General features: G+C 35.8%; 1 protein-coding gene across 1 annotated transcript in view; it reads right to left on the bottom strand.

The window, feature by feature from the left end:
• cyst (rho guanine nucleotide exchange factor 18 cysts) overlaps window positions 1-23,432 on the bottom strand; it is a 402,635-nt gene that overhangs the window by 5,586 nt on the left and 373,617 nt on the right. The window contains exons 22-24 of the mRNA XM_089102646.1: window positions 21,182-21,255; window positions 15,903-16,126; window positions 9,174-9,363 (exon numbers count right to left, since the gene is read on the bottom strand). Coding sequence (XP_088958772.1) covers window positions 9,174-9,363; window positions 15,903-16,126; window positions 21,182-21,255 — 488 coding nt within the window. The remainder of the gene's footprint in view (window positions 1-9,173; window positions 9,364-15,902; window positions 16,127-21,181; window positions 21,256-23,432) is intronic.

Genomic DNA, 23,432 nt, shown 5'->3' with positions numbered 1-23,432 from the left:
CATGTGGTTGTTGTAACTGAAGTTTTGCCAAAACATTGTAATGACCCATTAGCTTACTTTCAGCATCTAACTGATTATAGTTTAGTGTTTAATAAACAAGCAAAAGGAGGGATATGCATTTATATTCAGACATTCGTTAAGTTCAGTGAGATTGTTAACCTCATTTTTGATTTGGTTTCTGAGTGCCTTGTAGTTGATACTAAGTTACCTTCGCTGAATAATTATCTGCGTCTTGCTGCTTCTTACAGGAGCCCAACACTTGGTCCATCTAGTTGTGTAAATGATGCCAATATTTTGAATTGTTTGACTTATCTTGTGAAAAATAATCACAAATTACTTGTGGTGGGTGATTTCAACCTCCCTAATATTGATTGGCAGACGCTGAGCACAAGTCAGCCAGGTGAGTCGTATGAACAGACTTTTTTAGATAGACTTGATGATTTGTTTTTGCACCAACATGTAAATAGCCCCACGCGGGCAAGAGGCGATTCTATTCCCTCAATGTTGGATTTAGTAATTATGAAATATGTTGATGATATTTTAGGCTTGGAAATGTTTTCTCCACTAGGAAAAAGTGACCATTCTGTAATTCAAATTACTCTGAATACGTTTGTCGAGCGAGAAAATACTGATTCTCGTAGGTATGATTATGCTAAGGCTGACTATCAGTCAATGAGGGACTTCCTTGTGTCTTTGAATATCACGGATGAGCTCCAGAAAGGAAAAGTGGCGCCTGACGTTGCATTTGAATTTTTTAAACAGGCATTGATAGAATGTAGGGATAGATTTGTTCCTTTGATTAACAAATATTCTGGCCAAAGGAAGAGACCAAAACTACCTAGACATATACTCAAGTCAATCCAGGAAAAAAATCATCTTTGGATATTTTACACTAAACTAAAAATTGAACAAAAGATTTCGCAAAAACCAAGTTCTATGAATCAGGATGATGACACGTGGTCATTGTATAAACGTGCTAGGAACAGGGCCACAAAGTTGTTAAGAGCGAATAGGGAAGTAGTGGAATCACACATTATTCAGTCGAGCAAAACTTGCCCAAAGCAGTTTTGGAATATGTAAATAGAAACAAGCCGAACTTTTCACCGAGTAACTGCACATTCACGCATCCGGTTACACAACAAAAAATTGATGACAATTTTGATAAAGCATGTATATTTAATGGAACTTTTGCATCAGTTTTTGTTACACCTAACCAGACACATCATGACCAAGATTTAGTTCAGGGAATACAAAGTGGGACTTTATCATGTAATGATATAGACTTTAGTGTTGCAGAGGTTCATCAAATACTTAAAAAGCTTGATACATCTAAGTCCCCAGATATAGATGGATTTCCTAACACTATGATAATACAGATTGCTGATGTAATTGCACAACCGCTTACGTTTCTGTACAATCAGTCCTTGGCGACAGGTTCCTGTCCCTCAGGTTGGAAGAAAGCAATGGTTAAACCCCTACACAAAGCCGGTCTAAAATCAGATTTTAAAAATTACCGTCCGATCTGCATCACATCTGTATTTTGCCGGGTTATGGAAAAGCTGATTGTTGCAAGAATCCAAACTTATTTTGATGAAAATAATCTTTGGAATCCTGCCCAGCATGGTTTTCGTAAGAGAAGGTCTTGCAACACTCAACTTCTGGAAGTTATTGTTGATTTTCAGCATTATGCTGATCTTAGTATACCGTTTGATTGCATTTACATAGACTTCGCCAAAGCTTTTGACAAAGTTTCAATGTCACAACTAGTTGAAAAATGTCTACTCTATAATATTGGTGTAAGAAATGTTGATTGGATTGCTGATTATTTGCGTGGTAGGTCTCAACAGGGAGTTGTCGGTGAAGCAGCATCTCAATCAATTGATGTCCTGAGTGGGGTACCCCAGGGTAGTTGCTTCGGCCCTATACTCTTCTGTATTTTCATCAATGATTTACCATCTTGTGTTCGTCATTCGTCAGTGAAGTTGTTTGCTGATGATGCTAAAATTTACCGACCAATACTAACTACCGATGATGAGCCTATGCTTCAAGAAGATCTTGATTCAATAACACGATGGTGCGAGCCTAATTCGATGTTTGTAAATGCATCAAAATGTGCAGTACTTCATTACGGGAATAAAAATCAGCCCAGTCGTGCATACTCCCTATCTGGCTCACAGATACCGTCAGAAGAATTTGTACGCGACCTCGGTGTTCACTTTGATACACATTTTAAATTTGATAGACATGTTTCGACTGTAGTAAGAAATGCAAATTACCAACTCCTCACTTTAAAACGGAATTTCAGGAAGTTTAATCTTAAGAATTTTATGTTACTTTATAAATCATATGTTCGGCCAGTTGTTGAATATAATACTTCTGTTTGGTTTCCTCTGAATGTAACAGACGAACACCGAGTTGAAAAGATTCAGAGGCGGGCGACAAAATGATCCCTTATTTGAAACACCTTCCTTACGCACAAAGACTAACTAGGCTCCAACTTCCTTCACTGCATTTCCGACGTCGCCGTACCGACCTCATAAACACATTCAAAATAATCAAAGGCGTGGACGATACTGAGGTAGGAAAATTTTTCGAATTCAGCCACTACCACTTGACATGACTACATCCTTATAAAATTTACCCACCAAGTACCCACAGGAAAATTGGACACAATTCATTTGTTAAAAGGGTCACAGACTCTTGGAATAATTTACCGCCAGAAGTTGTTGAAGCCGGATCAGTTGAATCGTTTAAGAATATGTTGGTTGATAGCTAGTTTTACACAAGTGCCTTTCCAGTTTAGACCTTTGTTTTGCCTTTCATTTTATTATATATTGTGTTAGTACGACAAGCTTTTTAGCTTACCGTTATGTGGATTAATAAATAAATAAATAAATAAAAAGAAAAATAAATAAACACGCACCCATGATCTTTCTTCTGGCAAAAAATACAAAATTCCCCATTCTTGTATATAAGAGCTTGAAACTTCTACAATAAGGTTCTGTGATACGTTGAATCTGATGGTGTGATGTTCATGAGGATTCTTTGAATTTTATGAGTTATTCCCCCTTTGTTCGAAAATCAGGCAAATTGTCTCAGGCTCTTAACTTTTGAGGCGTAATAATAAACCTAATGAATCATATATATTTGGAATAAGCATAACAAGCATATCAGTATAATTCTTTTGATGTATCTACTGATATCAAAATTCCATTTTTTAGAGTGTCGGTTACTATTGAGCCGATTCGCTCCTTACTTACAGTTCGTTACCAAAAAAAGTTTGAGAATTTAGGGCTGGAGAATTGCTTTCATTTTGACAGGTAATCAAAAGAAACTTCCTTTACTACATGTCAATTTTTTGATAAAAGGCTAGAATCAAAGAAAAGAAATTAGAGTAAAAATGAAATAGAATAGAAAAAAGAAAATATAGAAATTAAAAACTTTGATGGTAAGAAAAGGAGGCTAGAGCGTAGAAAGAAAAGAGAAGTTAGAGCACGTAAGGTAAATAAAGGTAAGACGATTAGAATGTATTAAAAAAACTTCTGGCGTTGCGCAATTTAGAGACAAATGGCAATTTGTCTTCACATCAATACATCCTAAATAGAACAGTTTATCTCTCCTTTGAAGGGAAAAAGTTCTATCCTTACTGATAAGAATCCATTGATTCTCGCTTAACATGAGGACTCAGAAAAAAAAAAAAATCTTTCCCTGGAAAATAAAGGTGATAAAAACGTCATTAGCTGAATGCAATTTGACAGGGGGAAGAACGATAGCAGAAAATCTTCAATAGTTGACACTGGAATTACATAGAAAAATTGACAATATCGATTTTCGCATATTCATATTTATTTCTCATAAAGATATTTTATGGGAGTAGGGAAAGTGTGATTTCAATTCATGGAATGCTAGTTGGGGTAATTGTAACGTTAGAAATTTAATTGCAATGTGTTTCCAAAAAAAAAACAAAAAAAAAAAACAGAATGTATACAAAATGAACGCAAAAAGTAGAAGCAAACAAGGGAAATAAGTAAGTAAAAAGAAAGAGGAGTGATAGAAAAAGCATAATTGGGAGAGATTTTTGAATTAAAATCAACCTGGTCGAAGTAATGACAAACTTGAAAGCCATGGCTAATTAGAGTAAAGCCAAGACAGCCAGTCTCTGTGAGAGGTAAAGCTGGCTGAAGTAATTCAAGATGTTTTCATTTTCTAGATTAGAAAAAAAGAACGCGGCTAATTCCCGGTAAAAAAAACAAAACAAACTGCAATTAGTGAAGCGTGATACAAATAAAAAGAATACAAACAACAACGGGTAAAACAATGAGACAATTAATGAAAGACAGTGAAATTGTTTATCCCTAATACAAGATTTCGGTTCTATATCCAAGGGCCGTCCTCAGCAAAGCCCATGCAAAAATAAAATAAGACTTACAATAAAATGCGTCATCACTAAAACTAATATTAAAACAGTCCTAGAATCATCACTTCATCGAAATTTAACCAGGACTGAAATGATGATTCTAGGACTGTTTTAATATTAGTTTTATTGATGACGCATTTTATTGTAAGTTTTATTTTATTTTTACATGGACTTTGCTAAGGACGGCCCTTGGATATAGAGCCAAAATATTTATTTGGGGTAAAAATTTCAGGTCTTAGATTAATTTCTCATTGTTTTACCTGCTGTTGTTTGTATGACGGAGAGACAGTGTGGTCTTTGTCGATATTTATAAAGCATAGGCCAAGCAAAGTGTGTTGTAAATGCAATCACGTAATAAATTTCGGTTCGTTTTAAGTTTTAATGTTGCTCCTTGCTTTCAGCTGAAAAAAATTGTTTTTTTATTTAATTTAACAATAATGTGATGGCTGGGACTTTGACATCCCCCCCCCAAAAAAAAAATTGTCCGACTCGTAAAAATATAACAAAAATGAATATAAACAAATTTTTGATACGTTTTTTGTCCCCTCCTTCCCCCCGAAAAAAAATACTTTTGTAAAATTAAAATTTAATTTTGAGGAAATTTTGCAAGTCCTGGGTAAGACATAAACTAGAAACTCAAAAAATTATGTGAGGGAAACACTAAAATTAATGACGTTATCCGTTATGACGTAAAAAGTATGACGATAAAAATAGACTTATCCACCTCATGTCCTACGGGGAACTTAAGAATAATACGGGGAGCCTCCGTAGATGATGTGTTCGCGCATAGGGGAGTTTCAAATATTACTCTACGGTTTATTTTTAAAACTTATTTTTTTGAAAACAAAAAATGTTTAAAAATGTTCCTGCATTGAACCAAATTTCAGGCACAATCTTTCACGAAGAAAAAAAAAAGGGGGGGGGGTTAAGTTCAGATGCTTGTAGATAAAAACAGTAAGGATACGGGGAGCCTCCGTATCTATTTTAACATTCCATATCTAAAAAGGTTAGATATTTTATTTTATATAAATATAAAAAAAAAGAGTAACAATAGTAATTTTTTACTAATACCCTAACTAGAAGATTTTACTTATTTTAAATGCAATCTTTCCGACCGAAGAACCGACTTTTTTGCCTCTGACGCGAACGCGGAAAAAACCCAAGAATCACCCATATAAAAACAATTTCTTAGTCGGAAGCGCGAAATCTGGCTGCCGGAGCAAAATTCAATTCCTGTTAGAGCCTAGTTTTAAGGAGAACAATCTGAACTGTTTGAGAGGTTTAACATAAGGATTTCTAGTAAGGAGCTGACGGATAGGAATCCATATTTGACGAAATTAAGAATTCAAGTATTCTCATATAATACATTTTGAGTTTCCTATGCTTTCTAATTTCGTTAATATTATTTTCTAATTTATTCCAGCCATTCTCCCTTTTGCTACTACCCAATCTATTTACGCCAATTGATTAAGGAAATGAGAGATAAAATTAGTTCGTGTTCCAAGAAATGAGTGAGATTAATAAGGAAAACGATATTCCGGACTTCATACTGAATTCAAAATGAAACCATGGTGATTTTAAGATGAACACACTGAAATTAAGACATTCATTACACGTTCTTTGCCATCCTTATCTTTCCCAATACTTATCTTAAGGGATCAAGGAATGAACTTCGAGGGTGTGAAGCAAAATCTGGGATGGGAGGGGGGTCAATATGACAAGGACACCAATCATTGACCAGATAGACATATTTATTTAAAAAAAGATTGAAAAACAGAAAAAAAAACAAGTAATGAGGGCACCAGAAAAAATCTTGGCCCCCCCCCTGGATTTGCAAGTGCGTTCGCGCTTCCCTTGTATCACAGGAATCACAAAGTTTCAAAAACTGTATCAGCAAAGTTTCAGGCAATATTCCTGGGCCCTCTCTTTGGTTTTCGTGGAAAAAACGTACAAATCAGCTGAAAAGGGGGCTTGAATTGGCTTGGTATCCCTTGAAAACAAACAGAAAGGAAGTATAAACTGCAAACAGATTGAAGACCTATGAGGTAAAAGAAGACAATAGCAAATACTTCGAAACAATTTTCCCGGTCCAAACGCAGTGCAAAAGACAATTAAATTAACACAAACCAGAGTCACTTATTGGTTGACGAAAGCCAAAGGGTAGCCTTCCTAGTCCTTGGCCCTAAGAACACCAGAGATTTAAAAAAAATAAAAAAATAAAAAAATATCCAAAACCTGGAAAACATATAACTCTGAAAATTAAGTCAATATATAGTTGAGTCATGCATTCGTTAATGAAAGCCAGGTTATTACTTCTTAATCCCCCCCCCCTAAGGATACAGGAGTAACATTTTAAGAAAAACACAAAAGTACACCCAAACTAGAATTCACGAAAAACTGGACCTATAAATTTCTTATCGAAGTCCCTATATTGCCTTGGCTAAACAGTTGGGGGGCTGCCGCCCCCCAAACCCCCACTTCTGTATATGAAAGGGGCTGTGCCCTCCTCAACGCCTCGCTCTTTACGCTAAAGTTTTTATTGTTAAAAAAAAAGAGTTGTGAGAAAGTCAAACCTTAGCGTAAAGAGCGAGGCTTTGAGGAGGGCACATCCCCTTTCATATACGGAAGCGGGGGTTTGGGGGCGGAAGCCCTCCAACTGCACCTCCTAATCCCTGTACGTTTTAAGGTTCGAACTTGTAACTCAGCCTCTTTAACTCTATTGAAAACGTAGTTTTTTTCAAATAATTTTTGCACGTTTTTGTACAGTTTATTACTTATTATTGCTTGACTAACTCTTAGCTGATCATGTCAGGAGTTCAAGTGCGGTGGGGCTGCGCCCCCCCCCCAAAACCCCCGTTTTTGAAGATTCTTTTGTTAAGGCTTTTAATTCCTGAATACTCAAATCAAATGCACAGTAAGATTTTCTTTTTTCAACTTTTCTTCGAGCATGCGGGTATACTGCATGTTATCAAAGCAGTAGAGACTTACCTGTAAGCTGAAGGTCGACTGCGATATTTTTCTGGAGACGCCTGTTGAGCCGAAGTATTTAATAGATTGGATTTAAAAAAGAAACTGAGTTTCTTTTTTAAACTTTAAATTTAAGATACTACTTTAAATTCTATACATAAAAAATTTACTCCTACGGGGAATCGAACCCGGGTCTTTGACTGGAATCGAAGACTGTTGATATTTTATTTTTAGTCTGTGCCATCTATTTTCGATGCAAGCAAATAGAAAGTAAGATTTTCGTTTTTCGACAAAAAAAACTTCTGGGAAAGAGCTGGAATTTTTGGAAGCTGGCAGTCGGTCTTGTCAAGTTAAGAGGACTATTTTGATCTAATTTAATAATGAAATACTATGCTTTTAGGAATTTCAAAAATTAACATGGGCTCTTATAGGAAAACGAGGTTTTTCGTAAATATAAATTCGAGGGATAATATTTTCGGTCTGAAAATATCAAAAGGCCCTAACAGGTTGAATGAGTCCTCATTCACCCGGATCCGTTGCCTGTAGGCGTGGCTAACAAAAAAAAAATAATTTGATGAACATTAAGTGGGTATATTTGGTTTTTGGAAAACAGGGAAGGAGTGATCGGATTGAGCTGAAATTTTGAGGATAATCTCTCAGGACCCAGGGGAGCTTATGTTCCAATTTTCAGCCCGATCAGGCAACTTTAAAGGGGGCTGTGAGGGGAGGGTCGAAACATTTGGCCCAAGGTCCCCCATGACCATCGCGTCGGAGGGGGGGGGGTGAAATATCGTAGTTTTCTTAGTTTGGGCTTCAGATAGAAACTGCAATCTCTGCTGTCTCTCTGCGACAACTAGGATCAGAAATTACTTAACATTGTGTTGAGTCGCCTCTTGAAAGAGGCACAAGTGTTTCTCCTTGATATATATATATATATATATATATATATATATATATATATATATATATATATATATATATAGGATAATATAAAAATTAATAATTAATACGCATTATTAATTATTAATAATAGTTGACTTCTGGGACGCATCCAATGTGTATTCAGCACCTCCCTAGAAATCAAAAGGAATCGTTTAAAATAGCGGTAGGTTATGTCCGATCAGTCTCTGCTCCGGCATCGGGAGCTCCATTTGAAAGGATGTAGCGGATGGCAAAATGTATATTTTAAAACATAATAGAGGTCTGGGGCAATTTTATTGTCCTTCGATTTTTTCAATGAAAATACAAAAAAAGATAGCTTTCAATGAAACGCAAAAAGGAGATATTTTTCAAGAGCTGGAGGAGGGAGCAAAAAAATCTAGGGAGGGGCAAATGCCCAACCTCCTCCAATTGCAACCCCAACTTTGCATGAACACCAAGTCTAAACTGCATAGTGTTTGATGCCATTCTAAATTTTCATTGGCAAAGGGGTCCTCCCCATCTTTGAAGCAAAATTAACACATATCACCACTGAGTGCATACATGGCACAATTTGACTTATCTTGAAAGTTAAAAAGTACCAAGTAAGTTAAAAGAGTTAAGAAGAGTTAAGATCAATTACTTTATAAAGTGCAAAGCTTTAGCCTTCATTTTTCATTCACTACATTTGAAACTCCACCTGAAGCTTAACCGCCCTTTGCTTGGAGACAATTTTAGAGGATAACTGAGCTTCAGGGCAAGTATATTCGCGAGTTCTTTCCCTCTTTTTTTTTGGGAGGGGGGGACAAATGCACAGAGCATGCAAAATAAACGAATTAAAAAAATAAGTTATTATTTTTTTTCACCCTACCTGCAGTGCCTCAAATTTTTTCTTTTGTTCAGCTATCATTTCCTCTTGCTGTGCTTTCTCTTTTAGAAAGTCGGCTTTTTCTCGCGTTAGTTTATCTTGTAGGTTTCTCAATTCCTCCAAACGTTGTTCATGGTTAGTTTTACTTCTGATTGCAGCTCCACCTCCAGATGATATCATTTCTGCTTTCAAACTACAAGGAGGAGAAATTTCATTGGCTAAAATTATCAAAATTCACTTATTCAAATGGAGTTTCAAGCTTTCAAGAGAAAGGAGGTTACCTCTTTTCTAAATTACAAGCAATCTTACACCTTTTGAATCTTTCAAACACATATAAAACAATCAAAGCCCCAGAAAAAAAACAGATCCGAGAGAGAGAGAGAGAGAGAGAGAGAGAGAGAGAGAGAGAGAGAGAGAGAGAGAGAGAGAGAGAGAGAGAGAGAGAGAGAGAGAGAGAGAGAGAGAGAGAGAGAGAGAGAGAGAGAGAGAGAGAGAGAGAGAGACAGAGAGACAGAGAGACAGAGAGGAGGGGGGGGGGGAAGCGAGAGAAAGAGAAAGAGAGAGAGAGAGAGAGAGAGAAGGAGAGAGGGAAAAAACAGGAGAGAGAAATTGAATTCCGGTATCGCAGGTAAAAAATTAATTCCATTGATAATTTGTTATTTTGAAACGTTTCCTCAATAGAAATGTACAGATAAAAAAAAAACATCGTAATTTCATGAATTTTTTATTTCACGCATTTTCAATTTTGCGTCTTGTCAAAAATAGTAAAAAAAATTGTCAAAAATATTAAATAGTGGCCCTCTTTTTTTAGAAGATAAGGATTTAAATGATAATGTACAGATTGAGTTCCAAACTGAGTCTTACCCGAATTCTTATATATGTTGAGCCTTTGCGTTATTTGGACAATTCCCATCCCCTTGGAAGGCAACAAATAAAGTGCACAATTATACAAATTTCCAAAAAAAAGGTGAAGCTTCATTTTAGAGTTACACTTTTTAACGGAAACCTTGGTCAGGCTTGATATAATTGGCTTAAGTAGATAAAAAAAAAGCATTGGCATTTACATTAGAACTTTCTTTCTAGAGTTACCGGAGTTACCGTACTGTTAAAATACACTTTGAAGATCCTCTCATCTTAAAAGAAACTTACTTTGGAAAACCCACCCATCAAACATTTTGTCAGACATCTACTAACAACTCATGCAATAAAAACATCATATTCTTATTTCGAATGCATTACTACTAATAGAAAACAAATATTAAGAGATAATTTCAAGAAAAACACGAGAATTCAACCCATTACGTTTTGCTATCATTTGTGATAGATTAATAAAAAGCAAGGTTTTATGGGCGAAGAATGATTGAGTGCCACAAATCGTGCCTTGAGGATATTTATCTGGGCCCAAACGAAAAGAAAAACATCCTCAAGTGGGGAATGGGGAAAGATCATGAGACCTTCATGGGAGGGAGTTAAAAGATTGGATTGGTTAGGGCGGAGAAGGGGTGTGCGCAGCTGATTTGGCCTGATGTAGCTTAGTGCTGCAAACAGATGTTAGTAACATTAGTAGTATACGAAGCGACGCATGATAAAGCCAAGTGAGATAAAGATAGATGATTAGCTAACTACATAAAAAATTATGTCTGGAAATTCGTTATTTTCTGGGATTTCTATTAAAATGTCCAGTGCTAGACAATACTGGACCGTACTGGATAATACTGGAATTGTCCAGTTTATACAGAAATAATGGAAAAGCTGATTAGTCGTGGACAATCAAAATGAAAAAAAAACTTATCTAAAATACAAATTTTTTAATTAGTATTTGGGTTATAATTTAGATTTGAAATTTGACAAAAATTTGCACTCTTCCCCAAAAATTAGAATTGGTTTGTAAAAATTTAAGTTTTTTCTGATGCATCAATAAAAATCACGCATGACAAAACTGGTTAAGTCTCTCTCCTGTTTAAAGTAAATGAATATTTAACTACAGGAAAAGGAAACCCACAATTGTAAATATTCGAAAAAGGGAACATCTTTGGCTGGTGGAATTCTCTCTGGGTCTTTGTCTTTCGCTCTTCCGGTCTAAATGTATCTGAATTTGGCATGATCAGTGGTAGCCGCAGAGCTACCTAGGTTGTATATGAGCTTGCAACTTAAAGCAAAAGTTAGATGGCGGGATGCCTTTTCACTTGCTTTAATTATTCGCCCACCTTCAGTCTTTGTTGCAGGAGTTATTAGAATAACTTTACGTCTGACTTGAAGTACCACATTACCGTTTTGTTCTATTTTTGTTGTTGTGAATACTTTGTTATAAACATAAAGGCTGTAATTTCCAGGCAATATAATATATCTCTTGTTAAACTTAGACTTTGATTTTTTTACAGATACCCTCTAGCACCGGGCTAATTTACGTAGTATTTAAAAAAAAAAAAAAAAAAAAAAAAAAAAATACATATACATGTATTAAATCACAACGGCTTGATATACAGTTCCACAAAAGAGGGGACGAACGCGTTTTGATACCGATTTGTTTTAAATTTCACGAGTTCTAGTTTCAGCTTCGACCTGTTCGGGCATTCACTGCAGCATCTGCTGGTAAGATGTGACGGTGCTGGCGTGAGGCAAGCAACGCTTTCTCAAAAGATATTATTAAGCGGTCACGCCTATCTTGTAATAATTCAAGCCTCAAATTTTCCAGTGCTTGAACACAATCGACAACTATACTTCCATCTATGATTGCTCCGACCCTTTTCTGAATAAAATCAATATTGCCGCATAATTAGCTGACTTTTTGGACCAAAACAGCTACTTCGTATAAGAGTTCCAGTTTTACATAAATTAGATACAGTATGCAGTTTTGATGCAATGCCACTATCACACCCAAATCACCATATTACAATAAGACTTTGCATTGATGCGTTGCCGCGTTTTACTAGCTTATAAATAATTTTTAATCACGACATTGGCTAATCACGACAAAACGAAAAAATCGCAAAAAAGAGAGAAACGAGGGTTAGACATAGACATAGACATAGACATAGGTTTATTAAGATCGAACAGCGTAGCCATGGCTAATTTATGTCGTCTTTACAACAATATGAAAAAAAAAAAAAAATACAAATAACACTATAAAAACACTAACACGTGAATTCAAATAACACTAAGTCTTGTTGTATGCTTCTACGAAAAAGGGGACAAACGTGTTTTTGTAGTGGTTGGTCCTGCAGACAGGGGGTTGTAGCTTTGACTGGGATCTTGTTCTTTGGTTAACAGGAGCATCAGGTGGGAGGATCAGTCTGTGATGGGGCGAAGATAGCAGTGACTTGCCGAGGGACATGATCAGTGATAATCGTCTGTCGCTGAGAGATTCAAGGTTAAGTTCTTGCAAGAGTTTGTTGTAGTCGTCACTTCTGTTACCAACGATTATGTTAACAGCTCGTTTCTGCAAAGATTCAAGGTCATCGCAAAGGTAGTGGGTGCTCTGGACAAAAGGTCCCCAGACAGCGACGGCATATTCGAGTAGAGGTCTCACATACGTAATATAGGCATTTTTTAGGCTTTGAGTGTCACAGCCAAACCTGCGCATCAGGACGAGGGTCTGAAGTGATGCATTGCCAGCCTTAATAACCTTCTCCACGTGTTCGGTGAATGTGCAGTCCATCGATAATGTGACTCCGAGGATTTTTGCAGATGGAACAACAGGGAAAGGGACTTGCGGGAATTCCAGATCAAGTTTTAAGGGGCAAAACCTGAGGATCATTGATTTATCTGCATTCAGTGTCAACTTGTAACGTTCACAGTCCTCAGAGAAGGATGCCAGAAGGGTCTCGCTGAACTGACGTTCGATTACACCTTCTCTGACGAGGTATTTGAGGACAAATGATAAATCGTCGACGAATTTGAGTCGCTCTTCGAAATTCTGAAGGAGGAAGTTGATGAGGGAGATAAATATGAAACCAGCAAGTCTTGTACCCTGAGGGGTATAACAGCCAGTGAAAAATAGAAGAAAAATTAAGCAAATATTTAGGTCGAGACCTCCGCTCAACCATCCTCAGTGCAGAATATTAAAAAAAAACACACATAAAAGTCGAAAGGACAATACAAAAACCAAACCTCAAAACAAACACTGAAACTAAAATAGGACCCTTTCTATTTTGGGAGAACCAACATAGAAAGCAACCTCATAGAATCTCAGATAATCTCTGATAATAAAAGCAATTAGCCTTTAAGAAAGAAGTTGTGAAATGTCATTAAGTATTGTATTTTCTATTCAGTTACCCTTTCATCGTTGCTCAGAAAGGGTCCTATTTTAGTTTCAGTGTTTATTTTCAGGTTTGGTTTTATATTGTCCTTTGGACAGTTGAGCAGTGGTCTCGAACGAAATATTTGCATAATTTTTCTTCTGTTTCTTCTGTCACTCAGACTATCTGTCTTGGTTTTTCTCCAATTAGCTATGAGTTGATGGCAACTTGATTTTAATTAAAAAATCAGCGAAATTTACAACCACGAAGTTAATAAGGCATATGAAAATCAAGCCGGCAAATTTGGTCCTTTGTGGGGCTCCACAAATTATGTTTGCCCATTCTGAGGTAGTGTCAACTTCAAATATTAGGACTACGCATTGTCGTCGTTTTTCAGAAAACTCAGAACAAGATCTAGAGTGCGTTTGGGGGCACCCATAGTTTTCATATTCATGGCAGAAACCAAGTGGCTTGTGAGGTCGAATGTTTTCTGAAAGTCCATAAGTACTAGGTAAATATATGTTCTACCATTGTCAAGCCACCTAAAGACTATATCCACTAGGCACTAGGTAAAATGTAGCGTTTCATCTCTTCAGACCGCCATAATGGAAAGGTTCTATGTTGTCTTTAGTTTGTTTTAGCAGTTCTTTCTGGATGAAGAATTCTGTGACCTTGGTGAGAGCTAGCGTGATGGATATTGGTCGCCGTTCACTACAAGAATTTGAAGTTTTGGTTTTGAGAATAATACTGACACAAGGGTGTTTCCAGCACTGAGGTATTCCAGTTAAGCACGGGTTGATGACATGTTCTAGAGGCTTTGCGATGAATAAAGCAACTCTCGTATAAAACGAATTGGAAGCTCTCCAGGAAATGAGGAATTTGGTGCCTTCGATTTGCACAACTCTTTATGTACTTTGTACTCAGAGACAGTACTCGGAAAAACTATTCCGCGTCGTGACTTTCTAGGGCTGGGAAAGTCGAGCAGATCTTGGTGAAAACATATTAACGTCATTTGACGTGACTTGGGTGCCCTAATCATATACAATTCTGGTGCAAGATGACACTTTCCTGCTTGTTATTTCTCGCGCCAATTGATACCACTTTCGTGGGTTTTTTTGAGGTAGTTGGAATACTGAGGTATGAACCGAACGCCTTCCGTGAATGGTAGACAAGAAAAAACAATTTTATTTCTCATGGTTCTTAATCCCTTACCTCCAACAGTGGATAATCAAGAAAAAGAGAGAGAGAGGGGGGGGGGGAGTGGAAGAGAGGGAAAGAGAAAAAAACAAGTTGTAGTCCCTAAGCAAAAAAACAAAAAAAAATACTAAAGAAAAACAAATTCAAACAAAGAAATTTTCAAAAAGTCGAATGGAAAAGACGCAAGCTCATATTTTTCCACGGACTTTTGCCAAGCCGTCTTCATTACTATTAATAGTGAGGGAGTAACCTCAAAAAGATACTAAAAGAAGTAGGAACGAATACTGATTAAAAAAAAGAGAGAAGAAAACAAGCTACCTCAAAAATTGAAAGTCACAAGGATTTCCCTGGAAAATTTTGTGCTCTGGACAAGCTCACTTTCAACAGAAAGCAATTTAAATGAAATGAAGGTTAAACTTAATACTGTTGCCTAATCATGGCATTGGGCCAAAGCTTTTTTTGTCTTGTGGGTTTTTGTGATTTTAAAATTGGAGTTTGGTTTTTGTGATTTTGTAACATAAAATACGATATACTTAAGATGTGTCTACTTTAAATATTTTTTATGTTGTTCATAATTTTACAACGTTTCTAAACGAACCTAGATGGAGTAAGGCAATCAAACTAATTTGGTCTAAGACTAACATCATTTTTTCATAGGAAGGGGGAGTTCAGCAAAAATTTTCAGAGGAGAGGAAGCAAAGGTCAGAATAAGCTTTTCCGCCAGCAAGAGTTGCTTGACGTATAAACTTTTTGCGGGAATATTTTTTTCAAAAATGAAAAATTTGCACTTTTGCATATTTTTGGTCTTCTACCCCATCTACCACTAATCACCCATTCACACCAAAATGTTCTTCGACACATTAAATATCTTTTGCAACCCAAGCCCCCGCCCCCACTAAAAAAATTAACATTATATCCATTTTTATTAAGACAGCCTTAAGCAGTTCATTCTTCCAATACCTTCTGCCATAGTTTCGACTAAAAAACCCTCCCATACCCCGCCTAAAGTAAAGCCCAGCCGATGAAGACAATGCAAAAAAAACTCTTGTCTTTCCACGGTGGTGATCTGTTGTACTGACCGCAAGTCCAACTTGGAAACCCTTACCACTCCGTCAACAAAAACAACATTAAAGGAAATTAGACTTGAAAAATAAGAAGAAACTATTCTTTCAAAATAATTTGAAAAATATCTGATCAAATTTTCGAATTATCTGAGCCTTATAACCAAGTCTCCCCCCCCCCCCTCAGGCTTAAGTAACGTCGAACTAACAAAATCAATGCAGAAAATCAAGCTTGCCTTTCCAGAGTGGTGATCTGTTGTGCCAACACACAAGTCAGGCCATTGACATGATGTGCCCATTGAAAACCAAGAAGTTGTTGTTCTCTGCTTTGACGTAAAATAGGGGGAAGCACTGGCATTCCTAAACCAGACCAGTCAAGTTTCGCAAGCTGATGTGACTCCAAATTTTCCTGACTAATTGTTGTCGACTCAAAATTGCCAGATGCAATTTGTGACACATCCTGAAAACAAAAGAAGGAGTTTAAACGATCGTTGTATTTGAAAAGATAAATCTTCTACCTTTAAGTATGTATTTAAATTTATTTTAACTATGTCTATATAATATATTAAGTATACTTTAGATGCATACTATTTTAAAGTATATCTATTTAAGCGTATTATGTATCTATTTAAGCATATTTCAGCCCCTATATCAAAAAATACAAAATTCTGCATTTTGTTTTTTCTGAGAAGATAGTCACACTTGGGTATTTATTAAATTTTATATGTTTGTGTTTTACCAGATAGGAACTCATCAAACCGGAGGTCATAGATGGAATGTAGTTTTTTTCTCCCAGGCTTTTCATCAATGGGGCCCTTGGTGCCCCATTACTTGGGCACTCAGTACAGGGCTGTCAAGCATGGAAATATGATAATTTTTACTAGTGATAATTATAATTAAGAGGCAACATCTGGTTAAACCTCTTAATGTGTCTCACCTCTTTTTAAATGAATAGTATATGAGGAAGGCTGTACTAAAGAGTGAATATTAAGTCATTTCTGACTTAACATTCATTTAAATATATTTTCTGGGATCCGCCCCCCCCCCCGACAATTTGACCCTGTAAAATCTCCCCAGATATAAAATTGAGCAACCAAGAAATTAAGACAAATAAAAAGAACAAACAGAAGTGTATAATTGTACATAAACTACTATGAAGGAGGGGCGGTGAGTCATTGTGTTGGCGCGGTGGGGGGGGGGGGGGAGAGTCAGTTGCCAAAAAAGAGCGCATTCCAATGTCCAAATTGTCTAAATCTCCATGAGCTTTCAAATAAATATAGGAATGGGTATGGGGGTCTCCCTTCATTTAGGCTAAGTCTGAATAAGGGTCCTGCCGGGTGATACCTCCTATCTTATTGCAGGAAAATATTTCTGATATTCATTGGAAAGCTCCATTTAACTAAACTGATTTACTTCATGTTTCATAAAACTATATGTGATGAAGTGTAAGTGTCCATCAGCTATTATGAAACAGAGGTGTTGGATCATTTTGTAGGCAAAGGGGGGGGGGTCGATGCCTCGAAGAGCGCATTTTAATGCCAAAACGTCCTAAATTAATTGAGCCTTCAGATTATATAGATTTAGTTCTAGGAAGGGGGGGGGGGGTACAGACTGATATCCATTCCCTATTGATTTCCGGGAGTGTTTTTGGTCTACGCCTTTATGATGAAAGCATAGAAAAACATTAAACCATAAAAAGGAACAGAACTGATTCCGTATATGAGGGGGCTGCCCCCTCCTCCCCCTCCTTGTGGTCATAGAAACTTCAGAGGGTGCTCCTTCGATCATAAATTGAGAGCTCTAGTGCCTTTTTTAAAAGTCAAAAGTGATTGAAGAGAAACCAGCCCCTGCTCTAGAACCGTTTTTGGTATCTGGTCCTTTGGCAACCCCTTAGGACATCTGATCAACATTTCGAGGTATCCATTTTGTTCAAAATAGTTGAAAATATCATTGAATTTGTATTAAACGATGACATAGCCCCTAGATTCATTAAGTAAGGGTCATAAATTACGTGATCCATCAATTCTTTAGATATATTTTGTACTGGAATAAGGGGGACATGTTTGATCTTGAGAGTCCAGTGGCGTGAAACTTTCAGGGATTATTTCTTGGTCAAAAGGACTCTTATTAAATACAGACGAACCATTCATGTAATTGTTCTATTTTTTCTTCTAAATGCAAGAGTTTCAAGAGTTTTTTCTTTTTTTTAACACTAACCTATACATCAGCCAATCTACCACATTTCTCAGCCCCCCCCCCTCTCCCATCCTCCCTTTTATTAACCTTTGAACTATGGTCCTTTTTTGTACATCACAATACTTCAAAAAAAATGTGCACAAATAAGTGTATATACTCTAATATACAGGAATCTGAATAAAACAAAAAAAAAATCAAAATTTTAGTTAAATGTTTGGAGAGGTAAAAGAAAAACTAAAAGTCACCAAACAGCTAAATTTAGGATAGATACAAGACTTTCACGAGCAAATATTGACAGATTCGTATTTCTCATCCAAAAAATTCATACTATATAAAGCAAAAATTACAAAAAAAAAAAAAAAAAAAAAAAAAACCTTAAAAAAAAAAAAAATGAAGTATAGCCAGAAAAAGACGAACACGAAAAAATCATAAATCCCGAAAAAATGTTCGATCTGATATCATGACTTTGACTGTGGTTTATGTTCTTTGCGAAACCGTAAGGAATGTTTTGCTTCAGTAGTCCTTTAGTGTTAATGTTTTAAAATATGACGGCAATTTGGCAATTGGCAATTGGCAATTTGGCAATTGACAGCAAAGATTCCGCTTTATCCCGCTTTAATTTTTCTTTTCAGGTTAAAGCGGTTGTCGGGATTCAAAAAGACAGAATAACTCTTTCAATTAAGCTCTATATTTTTAATTAACTTCTTTTATCACACACAACTCCTGAAGCAGAACAACTCGAAAGGCGGCAAAGAAACTTCTTTTATAACAAACCGTTTTGTAATGCATTGGGAGTAAGAATGATTTTTAAGTTCCCATTCTGGAGGCGACTACTTATTGGGATGGGGTTGAAAAAAGGGGCTTCATGAGTCTAAAAACTAATTGAAGAACTGATTGACTAAAATAAAAAATAAATGTATTTGTTAATAGGCATGATAGGTTAATATACGATTAATGATAACTTGTATTAAATCGATAAAAATTGAAAATATATTACAATTGTCAAAACCTAAACAAAAGTAAAAACGAAAAAAAAGAAAATTTGGAGTAAGAATGTTATAACAATTTAACATGGAGCAAAATAATTTAAAATAGACTTAAATGTTAACATTAGAAACAAACGACACTCTTATACCTATCAGATTTACTACTAAATTGGAGGGAGAATGGGGACTTTTTTGGACCTCTTTCCTCTTCGAACATGACTACTTACTGGGCTGGGAGTGCGGAATAGTTCATGGGTCCGGGAACTCATCAATGACCTAGTTTATTAAAAAAAATGATAAATAAACTAGTTGAAATCTAGTAGGCTAAGTGTCTAGGAAATGTTAAGTAATATTTATTGTCAAGAGTAGAGGTTTCAGATTGTAACAAGCTGACAATTCTCTTTGAAATTGGATTTTAATAAAAATAAACTAAATGACGAAAAACGCAAGCTACTAAGTTTTAATCAAGTTACTGAGATAAAGAGTTTTAAGAACCACAAAATAACCACATGTCTTGGAGCCCAAGATATGTGTAGGTTGAAGAATGAAATTGAGAAATACCCACATCCTTGATGTAGCACAGGTGAGGCCCCGGATGGTTTGGTTGGGCATATCAAATATAAGCAAATTTTGATTGCGACTGTTGCGCTTATTTCTCTTGGGATACTTTTGACCGCTGGTCCATATCAAATCTTCGGATTGCTTAGAGTAATGTAAAGTGGCTGTATTTTCTTATTGCTTTAAGTCATATCTTGTGCTTTTGGATCTCTTGGGACTAGATTCCCAGTACCGAGTTTTGTCTAGCACTCGGACATTGTACCGCTGTTGTTTGAGTCCATTAAACGTAATTAATAATTGATAAGTAATAAATAATGGTCGTACGAACCAATCTCTTATAAAGATTTCAGGCCAACCATCAATTAGGAAGCTACTATAATTATTAGTCAGCCAAGTTCCCTCTCAAGTAGGCATAACCCATGTTCACTTTACCAAAAGAGAGGCAGCACATCCTCCTCGTATTTAAGGCATTTTTGCTCGTTTCAAATTTCAACGCTACTTTCTTACTATTATCTGAATACTCTTTTTTATTTAATTTATTTCAATCTGATTTTTTTTTTGTAATTGCAAGCTATACGATGCATACTTATATGTCGAAAAAGAAACGCATCCAATATAAGGGGGGGGGGGGGGTAAGTGGGAACTTTTTTAAGGGAAAGGGGCAAAATTTTGATTTGATAACGAATTCCCTAGACATTCGAAACAATTTTTGATTATGAGGTAGGGGCAGTCCACAAGGTCCTCCCTCAACTGAGTACATCCTGCCAGTGGAAGTAGCGTGTTTTTTACAATGCTTCTTGAAACGTTTAACCGAACGGCCATCTCATAATACTCATCTGACGGCATGTAACTATTTGTGCTAAAATGTACCATTGCAGTGCAAAATGACAAAAGTCGCAATTAATTGCCACTATTTTGTTTTTTCAATCAGAACCCTGTAATTTTTGAATATTTGTCAGTTGTTTGATGTATAATATATTTTGATTAAAGAAAGAAAACAGATAATCGTTAACTCGTTTTTTAAGATTATATTTTGGAATTTTTCGGGTAGTCTATTTCAAGAAATCTCCAAAAACATTTTTTTTTTTTTTCAATCCGTAATAAATGAAGCAAACACAAAAATGTATATTGATTTTGAAATAAAAGAAAGTGGAGGCCAAAATGCAATAGTGTTCAACCATTTATAGGAGTTTTATTCATTCATCTCTTGTGTTATATCCTTTTCTTTCACAAATTTGATATTTGCTCTACTTTATATTTGATGCAAACATGACTATGACATTTCATTTGTTGTTTACTTTACTTCATTTTCATTTCCTTTATTTTTTCATTTATATTTCACTTATTATTAATTTAAAAATAGACGTTGCCACTAGATAAAAAAAAAACAAAAAAAACTCTAAGGGTTGGTAAATTGCTTTTTTTAAATGTCAGAATCACTACTAAACTGAGGATTGTACAGGCAACACCATTCAATTTTAACGGTGTTGCCATTATGAACATGTTGTTAATGGTGTTGCCATTAGAACATGGCAACACAATGTTCTAATTTTATACAGAAACCAGGCGTTCGACTTGTCTTCCTCTGCCTGCCAATTGTCGACCAAAAATCTACTTAAAAAGCTAATCATCTATTTTGTTGGTATTAGTATATACGTAAAAATGTTGAATCGAATAAATATCCGTTAACAATGATCAAACTTCAATGTAGCATTAAGTTAAACAACCATTCGTATATTTTAGGCAAAAAATGAGTCGAACAAAAAAAAACTCACTTCTGGGTCGTTGGCAACACTGAAATCAATAGAAGAAATACCCACAGCGTTGACGTCACTAAGCTTCTTACGTGCTGTAAAAAATAGATGAGTAAGAAACAGAACAACTGAAAAATGACAAAACGTGAGTAACTTATTGAAGAAAAAGAAGTTTATAGAGCATATACTTACGGTACTTGGTTAATGTGTTTTTCAGGAAGGAGAGAGCGGGTGGAGGAGTGGGACAGGTTTTTTTTTTTAGAATTTTTTTTTTGGGAAATTTTTTAGGAAACTTGCAGAGCATCTTATGTGTTCTTTTTCTACTTATTTTTGGGCTGTCACAATCCAGCTATATGCGTCAAGACATGAAAAAAGTCAGCAGTAGTGATTTCTCTTAAGGTATGTTTGGATTTGCTAGAAACATTTTCCTCAAAAATATTAAATATTAATAAGAGTTTAATATTTTTTCTCTGTGTTGAATAGGCTGAAATCAATAAACTTAATTAACTTTAGCTATGCCTGAAGTTACCGGAAAGTGAAAAAATGCACCTGATAAAAGTAAAAGAGGTCTATCCGAGGTTATTCCGACGAGCTTTCATTTCTTCGAGCCAATTTTCCACTTTCAAGTGGAAAGCTCCATTCAAGCAGGCGCTGGTTTCAAATTGAAGCTAGAATAAAATGTAAAGGTGCTTAAAATGCACGATGATTCCTTCGTCCATCACCTCGATTCACACCGTCGATTTATCATTAAAATAAAAAATAAGAGATAAAAAAACGAACATTTTCCCCCGGAACTGAAAAAGCTGCCATCTAATTTTACAAGCTATTTCTGTTTGTGATTTCGGTTCATTTTGCTATTTCATTTTCTGTGTCTGGGACTGAGGCAGAGGAATGGGATTCCACATGCCTCCTCAATGATAACAGTTCACGCATTGCTAAAAAAGAAAAAGAGCTTATACTTTTCTCCTTTAACCGTTACCAAAAATTCGCCGGTACCAGCACAGCATATGCGGTACGCAAGTAGTTTTGTTCCCTCGTTCGTCAAGATTTTTATATCTGCATCCAATCGCCAATAATTGTATACATTTATTTACTTTAGTTCATTATTCTTTTCATTCGTTTGACTCTGTTTGATTCTGTGATATTTCGAATCAATTTATAATTTTGCAAGACGATGGCTATGGCTTTAATTTTCAAATGTTTGATAAATTTAGTGTCTTATTATAACAAGAACTGCCGCTGATCGGCATGACCGTGTAAGGCGTTTGAAAATAAAATTTTTTTAATATTAAATATTATTATCCTTTCTTAGCAGTGATACTAGAAAATAAGCCCGAGGCCAGAAAAACAAATTGCAACCTAAGATGGACCCTATTTTAGAAACAACTTTTTTAGAATCTCGTTAATGAGTTTCAAAAATTTTATTTTCAAAATTTTGAAACCATCAAAAATTTCAAACCATTTTCAAAATTTTAGCCGACAGCTTCAGCCCTGCGATACCCTTTAGGAGAAAGGTAGGTATATCACCACCTTGTTTGAAGTACATTGACGCAACCATATTCAATATGTTTTTATTGGAAGCGTAAAGCAGGCCAGCAGCTACTTCGCCTCCCCCTCTCATCACCAGCTATTTTGCAGAAAAGTAAACATGCTTCTATCTCCTTAGAACAAAAATTAGCTAATAAAAAATCTGGTGGAAATAAAGAACGACATTGAAACTTAAAATGAACCTGTATGATTGCTTCACAGTCTATCTATCACAGTCATCAGAGTCACACTATCACAGTCAAAATCTTACGTTTATTTTGTGTTTTAAATAGGGATTTTAGTTGTTTTTATTTCGATCTGACTATGATTTTAGGGGTTTCAAGCTTTTTTTTCAAAAATTCTAAAAAGTTTGTTGTCACAATTACAAATCCCTACTACGTTGAATCTGAACAATCCATTTCGAAGTTAATTTTTGTATTTTCAATAAACAGAATTAATTTCAGTTAATTGAAAAATTTTCTCACAAGACAGTGAGATAAGCGTAGTCTTTACTACGCTTAATGCAACCATGATCACACAAGGATTTTCGATTTATATGAGGGGGGAGCCAAACGAGACCTCTCGTTTCACACATAAACCCAATTACCTCTCCAACAACCCCAACACTAGCTTAATAGTGGACAGTTAGACATGTTGCCCTTTAATTAAACCAGAATCACACAATAATCCTCAATTTTGCATTATAGATACAACCAAACAGAACTACCCCCCCCCCCCCGTGCTC

Source organism: Artemia sp. Qi Xiang Cuo, chromosome 16 (genome assembly GCF_049724085.1).
Source record: "Artemia sp. Qi Xiang Cuo chromosome 16, ASM4972408v1, whole genome shotgun sequence".
Classification (NCBI taxonomy): Eukaryota; Metazoa; Arthropoda; class Branchiopoda; order Anostraca; family Artemiidae; genus Artemia; species Artemia sp. Qi Xiang Cuo.
Note: the sequence above shows the minus strand (reverse complement) of the source record. Positions and strands in the feature narration are given on the sequence as shown.